General features: G+C 37.1%; 1 protein-coding gene across 1 annotated transcript; it reads right to left on the bottom strand.

The window, feature by feature from the left end:
• Positions 1-1,136: 1,136 nt before the first annotated feature.
• On the bottom strand, positions 1,137-10,178 carry LOC108256689 (free fatty acid receptor 2). The gene is made up of 3 exons (XM_017453821.3): positions 9,109-10,178; positions 5,588-5,662; positions 1,137-3,901 (listed from the first exon to the last, which is right to left on the bottom strand). Exon 3 carries the CDS (start codon positions 3,880-3,882, stop codon positions 2,902-2,904), a length of 981 nt encoding a protein of 326 aa, XP_017309310.1. The 5' UTR covers positions 3,883-3,901; positions 5,588-5,662; positions 9,109-10,178; the 3' UTR covers positions 1,137-2,901.
• Between the last annotated feature and the right edge of the window lie 1,001 nt (positions 10,179-11,179).

The raw sequence follows: 11,179 nt of genomic DNA, 5'->3' as shown, positions 1-11,179 counted from the left end.
TAAGAATTCAGCAGTGCTGTGATAGCAATAAGGAAGCCCATGGTTGTTACAATGGTGCAGGCTGGGAAAGATTGGGACCAAGTATGTTGTCACTTAGGACACCCATAATTTCAGAAACAGACCTGGTTATGTTCATGATGATAACACTGTACAACGAGGCTCTGATACTATTCTACACTTTATTGGCTCCCTCTGCTGGACATCTTCCAAGCTTCTTCATCTGGTTTTACTTTCACAGACACAATAGCAGCACTGAATTCCAGGCATCAAGGGAGTAATTTACTTTAAACCAATTTCTCCTTACAGCAGATGTAATTTCGTAACCGAGATGATTTTACAATAAAAACATGCGCCATTTTAACTGACTACTAAATGGAAAAACAAATTCTGGCACATTCTCTCAGTTAACTGGTAGTGTTGTAGTGATTACTCTCTAGGCTGTCTCATAAACATGATACCAACTACTGAGTAGTACGAAATTTGACAAATTTCCAAGTAATAAGCCTTTTTTATGAGAGAAGAATTATATTCTTTCTTTGAATTTCTATGTTTAAAAAATGTATTTTAGAAAGAGCAGGGAACATCATTTATTACAGAACCGTTCAAAAATAAAGTATGAGTTATATTAAAAACCATATATCAGTTTAATAATGCAGATACTGTGATTTGATTTAGATGTCCACTCTTGGTGGGCTCACCACCAATACAATGATTCTGTGATTACGGAAGTAATCCAGATTATACTGTACATGCTGCCCTGTCAGGGCTGGCTCACAAAATATGAGTATTCTTTGTGTATAAACCGTATGCTAACATCATGATTATGGCAATAATCCAGGTTATGCACATTGCTCTGTCTGACCCAGAGTGAGACTTTTGTCCTGTTGTGCTGTCTTTTACTGCAGGTTGATTTAACTGGCCACTCCTGGCTGGCTCACCCAGACTACATAAGGATTCTTGGAGTACAGCCTGTATGCTAATATCATGATTATGGAAATAATACAGACTTTGGATGGTGCCCTGTCTGGTCCTGCTTTCAAACGAGGTAACCGTTTTATCCATACTTGCCAAGTATATACAGCTTTTTTTACTTGATATAAAAGGATTCTTCAATTAAAAATAAATCGGTGAGAAAATGGCTTGACGTATTTATTCAAATAACATTTCAAAGAACTATGATGCAAACTGAAAGTGGCTAGAAAAAAGTAAGTGGTAAGTGGTAAGTGGAAATAGCACAAAAAATAGAGCTGCCATTTTACGTCACACACTGTGGTAATGGGCCATGTGTATTTCTTTCTCCTCACCTTCCTGTGGTTCCAAAGTGTTCAGCCATTACCTCTGACACTGTACTTTCTCACACTTTGAGTGCCTTTCTCTGTGTGTCACATGTAACTATAAAAGTAGATCATTTTATCCTTTATTTGTTTTTAAAGATAAGACTATCTCATGGTTTGACAATATTCTCTCCTTGACACAGCTGTCATGATTAACCTTTGAAAAGTAATTCCTGATAACTTTTTCAAGAACATGCTCAATTTTATACACAGTGAAAGTGTCTAGACAGTTGAGTCACATTTCAAAGAAAGCAGAATTAATGACAGATGGTAATTCTAAACTCATCATGGACACTGATCCCTCAGGAATAATAATCATATACTCAATTAGACACATAAATCATTAAAAAATAAAACATTCAGAAAAGTCTTTAGAAATGCAAAAACATTGAGGCACTTTTTTTTTTTCAAAAGTTATCAAAAACAAGCATATTAACAATATAAACTATAGCAAGTAATTCAAAATAACAGTTTTTGTAGAAGCAAAACATCAAAAAGCTAAAAAGTTCTGCATTACTGCTCAACTAATACTGATTGTAAAGGAGAACACAGTTCTGAGCAGGTGAGTAGAGGGTACCGTAGAGGGCAAACTGTCTCAGTGGTGTAGCCAGGAATTCATTTCAAGGTGGGGTGGAGAAATATGCTATGCATTTGGGTGGATGCCAGACAATAGTAGAAGCAGTGGTGGTGTTCTTAATTGTCATGTAATTATTTAAGCCAGAATGTACAGTCAATCAATCATTTCATATTAATAATATCAGTGTGGATAGGAATTTAATTACCTTTATGACAGTTCCACTGGAAATGATCAAAATAACATGCTAGTAATAAGGGGAAATTTGTAATTTACCTAAAAAAAATCAAACCTTCTTTTTTTTTCCTCCTGCATTGCACCTCCAGCATTTGATTGGCTCTCAGCTTAGCTAGGGTAATAAACTGACTATCCATTCATCCATCCAACCAACATGAAGACTATCTTAGGGAACTCGGGGCACAAGGCGTGGGTAACCTTGGATAGGGTGCTAACACACTCACACACCATGGACAATTTGGAAATGCCATTCAGCCTACAGTGCATGTCTTTGGAATGGGGGAGGAAACTGGAGTAGCAGGAGAAAACCCCTGAAGCACACTACCACAAATTCTGAACATGCAAACTCCAAACCCCTAACTCAAGACACGCGAGACAAACATGCTAACCACTAAGCCACCATGCAACCTACTACCTGGCTTTCTCTTAAACAGAAAAAGCATGATCCTGGTTGGTTAATCCAGTTCCTCAGCTGGTAGGAAACATGTGATTAACAAACGAAAGGTCTGATTCGTTTGACATTTTGGGTGGTTATATACCGTATATTGGAATGTCACGATTACCTGTTATGAACGTCATTATCGTGTGCAATTACTTTGAAAAACAATGGTATATCATTCATGTGTGTTGTGTGAACCATCCACCAAAAGCTATTGGAAATCCTTCTGGGGGTTTAAAATGTGAAATCGCCCCTAGACACACATCTGACTGTGTAATCAGGGTTAAATTATACTGCTCATCGACAATTGTACGACTCTATATCGTATCATTGGAACTCTGTGTTCTCTCCTCATAAGCAGAAGAGCGGCCTAATTGCAGACAGCTGCATTTCTGACCAAAGGAACGGTTTAGCCAATTGAGGAACCGTTGCATTATGTCATGGAAGGTCTCCCGAACTGCTGATGAAGAGAAATAAAAGATAAAGGGATCCAAGCAGGCATTGAAGGTGCTGGGTAATACTGTGTAGACTCTCCAGGGTGGACTGTACCATACAACAAAACCCACCACATGGGACACATTGAACGGTATAAAGCAGATGATGAAAACCAGGAGGGTGACCAGAGCAAGCCCAATGGCCCTGGAGCGTTTCTGAGGGTTGAAGTTAGGTAAGCGAGAGAGGATAATGATGAAGTTGATGTAGCAGAAGCAACAGATTAGAAAAGGAATGCAGAACAGGACGATGAACAGCTCAAAACGGACAGGTAAGAGCAGATCCAGCTGTTCCTTGGTAAACTCTTTGTAGCAGGAGGACCTGTTGGACAGATCTTTGAGGGTGTTATTGCTGTGTTTATGGTACTCCACAATGTATACTATACTGCAGTGGCCCATGGAAAGCACCCAGAACATGACACTGGCGATCACGGCATATCGAGGATTTCGCTTCAGTTTGTATTTGATGGGGAAGGCTACTCCTAGATAGCGCTCCACACTGATAGCCGTTAAAAGCAAGGTGCTGTTGTGGATGGTGCTGAAGTAGATGAATCCCGAGAGTGGACAAAGGAAGGAGCTCAGAGTCCATTTCATGTTGGCCGCCTCTTTTATACGCAACGGGAGGAATAAGAGGAAGAGAAGGTCAGATGTGGTAAGGCTGAGCAAGAGCACGTCTAGAGGCGTAGCACGCTGTTTCACCTTTCGGATAAACGTGTAGAGAGCCAGCAGGTTGGCAGGAAGACCGGTGATCAGGGTGATGCTGTCGACAACCAGGACAGAATAGCTAAGCTCTCTTGTCCACAGCATGGTGACTATTTTAGATAATCTGTAGAAGAAAAACAAAATCATAATAGGAAAACTGAATTCTTTTCAGTCTACAGCGTGTATACTGTTATCGAGTACTGAGAGAAAAGATGCACAACCGATGAGAAATTTTGTAATTCAACAGCCGTTATTGCCAGCCAACAATGTAACAAATAAGACTGAGATTAAAGAATAAAAGCCGACTAACAAAGGCAGTCAAGCTGAAAACGAATCATAAAATAGGTTTCTGAAAAAAGAGGCTTGTTTGCGGTAAAGGTGCCACACTGTTAAAGTTTTCCAGAGTAATAATGAATAAATGTTTTCCAGAGTAACACACACACACACACACACACACACACACACACACACACATATATATATATATATATATATATATATAGTCAGGTCCATAAATATTTGGACAGTGACACAATTTTAGTTACTTTGCCTCTGTACACCACCACAATGGATTTTAAATGAAGCAATCAAGATGTGATTGAAGTGTACACTTACAAGCGGTTTAACAGAAATATTGCATTAACTGTTTAGGAATTACTGTAATTTCTTGCAGATTCCCTCCATTTTCACAGGCTCAAAAGAAATTGGACAAACTAAAATAATCATAAAGATTAGTAGTATTTTTAATACTTGGATGCAAATCCTTTGATTGAAGTCTGGAACCCATGGACATCAACAAATGCTGAGTTTCCACCATTGAGATACTTTGCCAGGCCTTTACTGCAGTCGTCTTCGTTTGCTGCTTGTTTGTGGGTCGTTCTGCCTTCAGTTCGGTCTTCAGTAAGTGAAAAGCATGCTCAGCTGGGTTGAGGTCATTGGACTTTTAAGAGCATTTCATTTCTTTGCCTTAAGAAGCTCTTAGGTTGTTTTTGTATGTTTTGGGTCATTATCCGTCTGTACTGTGAAGCGCTGTCCTATCAGTTTTGCAGCATTTGACTGAGTTTGAGCGGAAAGTATAGCGCTATACACTTCAGAATTCATCCTGCTACTTCAATCAGATGTCACATCATCAATAAGCACCAGTGACCCTGTTACATTGATAGCCATACATGCCCATGTCATAACACATAACGCTTTGGAACATGAGCCCTTCATTTCCTTCTCCATGCTCTTCTCTTCCCATCATTCTAATACTAGTGAATCTTACATTAGAACTGGTCAGGATTTTTTTTTAGCAAAGTCTAATCTGGTCTTTCTGTTCTTGAGTGAATACCAGAGGTTTACATCTTGAGGAAAACCTACTGTATTTCCATTCATGAAGGTGTCTCTTGATTGTAGACTTTGATGAAGATGAAGAGATGCCTATCTCCACAAGAGTGCCCTTGACATAGCTAGATGTTGTGAAGGCGTTTATCTTCAACAACTCTGACAGGTCTGTTTTGTTTTTTCAGCCTAATGATGGCCTCCTTCACTTGCATCGACACCTCTTTGGACCGTATAATGAGAGTTCCCATAACCAGCTACCAAATCCAAATTCAATGCCAGACCTTCTATCTCCTTAATCTGTCATGAAGTAACAAAGACACAACCCACACCTGGCCATGAAACTATGAGAATGAGCCTGTGAAAATAGAGGGGTTCCATGTCTACACTTCAACCAAAAAAAACATCCTATTTAGTTACATTACTTAAAAATCAACTAAGAGTCAATAACAAAATGTGCAGCAAATATGAAGAACAAATTCCTTACCTTCAGCTGAGCTGTGAAGTTCTAGTCTCTGATGTAGACACGCCCCCTCAACCACTTTAAATCTCTTTCCTGGTGCTGTAATGCCACATGCACACCAAGGGTTACTACTGTACGACAGATGTTAGACTATACCACACAGTTGTCTAAAATAATGAGCTATGAAAGATGCCATTATGAATCACCAAAAAATAGACATACAGAAAGATATAGAAAGTAAAATTAGAACAGAAAGTATCGCTTTGCATAGCAGGAAACTGTTGTTCTGGTGATCACATATGTGGTGTTAGCTAGGAAGTCTAAATATAAATCTATTTCTAGGAAGGGGTAACACGGTAGCATTAACTGCAAACACTCAGAGGAAGAGAGCTGATGGTGTCAGAAATGATAATTCTATTATTTTCGCTGCTTTTATGGTTAAACACATTAAATCTGGTAGCAAGATAGTCAGCAGTGTGATGATGGTGCAACAACACTACTGATCACAGTTTTCATTTTTAGCAACTTTTTTTTAAAAAGACTTTCTGCTTGCAGATGCGAAAGCAGACACTGATGACTCACTGCACATAAATAAGCTTGTTGAGACTTAGTTACATTAGTTACCTACAATTTGACGCAATATGACGCAGAAACGTTTATTTGAGAACATATTAATAACATAGTAAAGTATATTCCATATATAAGCGACCTTGGGTTTGAAAAAAAGCAATTACGTTAAAGGCACTACACTTAAATATGACCCTCATTCCAAAAAAGTTGGGACGCTGTGTAAAATGTAAAGAAATGTCCATAAAAACCGAATGCAATGATTTGCAAATCTCACAAATTCATGCTATTCACAATAGAACATAGAACACATATCGAATGTTTAATTTGAGTAAATATACCGTTTTAAGGGGGGGAAATGAGGTCATTTTGAATTTGATGGTCGTAGCACATCTCAAAAAACATGTTTACATTTTACACAGTGGTCTAACTATTTTTTGGATTTGGGGTTGTAAGTCATTTTATTGTATCCTTTATTTGTGCAGCTAGTCTCTTACAATTTCTATGAAGATGCGAAGAACGTATTTCGACAGGGCAAATCTAAATTTTCCAATAACACAACTTCCTGAGTGTGAGTGTAAGTTCCTGTTATCACTTAGTAACTACAAACAGTGGTTTCCTCACAAGCTTCTTTTTTCCTTCTTTCTTATCATCTTGCTGCTAATAATGTTACCAAGAAACCCTGAGAGAAATTTGCCATGAGCACATCAGAAAGTAACAGCTTTGCTATTGACCAGTCCTGAGTCTAGAGACTCCTTCCAAAAATAGCAAAAAAAAAAAAAAGCTTCACTATATCAACGATCACACTTACCTTAGAATCGATATCCTATAAGAACATATGATTGAGTTACAGCCAGAATTAATGTCAGAGCTGCTGTCAAAATCAAGCGGTGATGTGATGTAATGCATGATACATAACACATAAATAGGTCGTGGTCCGGTGTGTCGTCAATACCAACTGTATTTTAAAGTGCACTTTTTAAATTATACCACACTAAGAAATGTTATGACCTGCTAACAAACATTTTGCATATTAATACTGAATTTAACTAAATCCCTTACCCTTGGGTCAGTACATTATAAGTCAATAAGTATAAGTTCACATCACACGTGAGTGCAGTGAAAGTGGGGTCCAAGGGTCCAGAATTTGGAGACCACTAGTGAAAATGCTACTATTTTGTATTCTTTTCTAAGAGTCTTTAAACGAATTTCAGAAGTTCTTAGTATTTCTTAGTTCCAGTTTTTGCTTTAAAGACAGCGTGCACTCTGCACTGACCACACAAGTTTGTGCAAAACATTGGAGCGTCATCTGAACACGTCTCTCAATGAACGGGCTGAGACTAGACTCAAGGAAAATCTGACCTTAAAAATTTGACAAACTTGCTTGAATTTAAAATAGCGGCCTAAAAACAGTGTAGAATCTTGAATATTTTCTTCTTCGTCGTACTTTTCATAACTTTACTCTGTTTTCAGTGTTTCAAAATACTTACAGTGGGGGAAATAAGTATTGGATGTGTCAACATTGTTTTCAGTAAATATATTTCCAATGAGGTTATTCGCATGAAAGCAGTATTAACTTAAGAAATCCGGAAATATAAAGAATTCACAACATTACAGTCCATAAATAAAGTTATGTGTAATAAAGTGGAATGACACGGGGAAAAAAAAGTATTGAACATGCTAACTGGAATTTATTTAATACCTGAAGCCTTTGTGTGTAATGACAGCTTCAAGACGCTTCCTGTATGAAGAAATTAATCGGCTGCAGTATTGAGGTGCTGTGTTCAGTACTTTTTTTCCCGTGTCATTCCACTTTATTTCTTGAGTTAATATTGATGTCTGCTGAAAATTTCATGTGAATAATTTCCTAATTGGAAATATATTTACTGAATAAATGGCATATGGCTCACTTATATAGCACTTTTATCCAAAGCACTTTACACTGTCTCATTCACCCACTCGGTAGCAGAGCTGCCATGCAAAGCGCTAACTTGCCATTGGGAACAATTTGGGGTTCAGCGTCTTGCCCAAGGACACTTCGGTACGTGGAGTCACGTGGGCCGTGAATCGAACCACCAACCCTACGGTTAGTGGACCCGCTCTACCACCTGAGCCACGGCCGCCCGTTGATGTGTTCAATACTTATTTCCCCTACTGTAAACATTTAATGTTGTTTCAGAGATTTGGATATATGAATGTACTGTATGTCTAGAATGCCATGGAAATAAGTGGATTTTTTTTTTTTTGATTGTTTGTTTGTTTTTAATGGGAACCTTAAAACTGCCTAATATAATCCTTTAAAAAAACCTTCAAACCCTTTTTTTTTTAAAAAAAAAACAACAAAAAAACAATATACTACACCATTGCTTACAACAACATGCAGTTCTTATAAAGCTTTCATTTCCTGTAGAATGAATGGCTAGTCTAAACCTTTGATATGGTTTACCACAATCTCTATATGACTACTCCATCACACACAACTTGGAAACCATCTGACTTATTTATCTGTATCATCTAACATGTTTGGTGGTGTGTGTTTATTCATTAATCTGTTGTAAACCAATACTTATATGTAATATATTAAATATATATTGCAATATGAATTATTGTAGTACTTTGGAAATATGAATGACATTGCAATGTGCAATATATTCAATCTCAACAAGGTTTGAAAAATGCATCCCTAAGTTTTATACATTTTATAAGTTTCTAGATTGGTTTAATTTATAATCTAACAACCGTGTATAAGTGAAACATCATTATTTTGTTATTAATAGCAGCTAGGAGTGTTTGTTATTAATAACAGAAGTAGTACTGTTGAATACGTTGAATAAAATCTAAAACTAAGAGATTACATTTCAGCACTGAATCGTCTACGATTTGAGTAGAAGACTTTTTTACCATGATATTATTAAAGCAGTCATTCAAGAGTGAATATATGTCTGATTCTTGCAGCAGAGAAAGAGGAGAATTCTTACCCTCAGCTGAGCTGTGATAGTCTCTGATGTGGTCACAGCACTCAAATGCTCTTCAGTGACACTACAATCTCATTTGCAAACCAGCTGTGTTATTATAGTAACCTTAAACTTTTTTTTTAAGACAATTTCCATGTAGGAAGCAACATTTGAAGAAAAAAAAAAAAGTGCAGTGTTATATTACATTAATGTTACATTTATAATTCGTTCAGCAAATCTTCACCAATTTAATGAAAGATCTGAAGAACACATTTCTTACAGTACTTACACCACTCAAACACTTTAATACACTATAATTATGCTGCATATGTTCACCTGCAGGGTTTGTGCACAAACTGAAATAATAAAAATACACAGAAGTCCTTCATTAAAACTAGACAAGATTCAGAGAAGACTGGAAAGGACTAGAAAACACAAGAACACAAATTGTTATTGCCTTGCGGTTGTAATTAACGCGAACGAGGTGGATTATTTACTCTGTCGTCCTCCTTTTCCTCCTTTTCAATGGCTTTGAAGGAGAAACTAAAAGTAGAGAGATGCAGCACACATTGCCCAATCAAAGTACAAATGACACAAAACGACGGGCGACAGAGCTGTGTAGTGATGTTGGGGTTTGTTTGTTTTTTATACTCCTCTTTTTTTGCACGTTAAGCCCATGTGAAATTGTTAGTTTATGAACTAATATACAATTGTCACAGATTCTCTCTGTACACTTTGGTTTCCACGGTGATAAATGCTACATGCTCATGTTTGTTTTGGTTTCTATTTTAGTCCTGTCTCCACCCCTGTCCTGTCATTAATTTGCTACTCCAGTGTGTTCACCTGTACTGTGTTATTTCATAATTCGTTTGCCTTTTTATATCCTTTGTCATTATTCGGCACAAAGTGTTCCCATGCACTGCTAGCGTTAAATACTAGCCTTGGTTTACATATATCAAAACATATGTCTAATTCTGTAGCTTCCTTGTTTTGACCCTTGTTTGTTTTCCTTGTTTCTTGCCTGTTTTTAACTAAGAATTGTTTTTATTTTATTTGTCCGAATGTACAGTGAGGGAAAGAAGTATTTGATCCCCTGCTGATTTTGTACGTTTGCCCACTGACAAAGAAATGATCATTCTATAATTTTAATGGTAGATTTATTTGAACAGTGAGAGACAGAATAACAACAAAAAAATCCAGAAAAACGCACGTCAAAAATGTTCTAAATTGATTTGCATTTTAATGAGGGAAATAAGTATTTGACCCTTCTGCAAAACATGACTTAGTACTTGGTGGCAAAACCCTTGTTGGTAATCACAGAGGTCAGACGTTTCTCGTAGTTGGCCACCAGGTTTGCACACATCTCAGGAGGGATTTTGTCCCTCATTAAAATGCAAATCAATTTATAACATTTTTGACGTGCGTTTTTCTGGATTTTTTTGTTGTTATTCTGTCTCTCACTGTTCAAATAAATCTACCATTAAAATTATAGAATGATCATTTCTTTGTCAGTGGGCAAACGTACAAAATCAGCAGGGGATCAAATACTTCTTTCCCTCACTGTAGCATGTCAAGTTCTCTCACGGTACGTTACCACGGTTATATAAGTAAAACATTATTTATATCAAAATAGTAGTAACAGAAGTAGTTGTGAGGTGCGTCACAATCCTTTTATAATTTTAAGTAAGAAATAGAATTCTTACCGTCAGCTGGGCCGTGACACTCCTGATCACTGATGTGATCATTATCTCAGAGTGAATGAGAATTAAACCTAATGAAAGTATAATAAGAAATTAAATATATATATATATTTTTCAATTAAAAAGAAATACCCAAAACAAAGTCATGCAGTCTAACAGAATAAAAATTAAAAGTCATTAAAGGATATAGACTATTATAACCTCGAGATCTAACAACTTAGCTTATTTCCTCTTTTCACTTTTGCTCAGTCTTACCCAGTAAGTCTGCATAAATTTACTTCTAGGGCAGGGGTAGCACTGTTATGGTTTCGTGTTAGTGGGAGGAAATCTGGGAATTTAATTCCCAGGACTGCCAGAGAGCCACTATTTAGCACTTAACCCTAAACCGTTTGGTA

The sequence above is a fragment of the Ictalurus punctatus genome, chromosome 23 (genome assembly GCF_001660625.3).
Source record: "Ictalurus punctatus breed USDA103 chromosome 23, Coco_2.0, whole genome shotgun sequence".
NCBI classification, from domain to species: Eukaryota; Metazoa; Chordata; class Actinopteri; order Siluriformes; family Ictaluridae; genus Ictalurus; species Ictalurus punctatus.
Note: the sequence above shows the minus strand (reverse complement) of the source record. Positions and strands in the feature narration are given on the sequence as shown.

Bases quoted from the DNA above. Each gene is read 5' to 3' on its own strand.
- LOC108256689 (XM_017453821.3), bottom strand. From the start codon at position 3,882: ATGCTGTGGACAAGAGAGCTTAGCTATTCTGTCCTGGTTGTCGACAGC.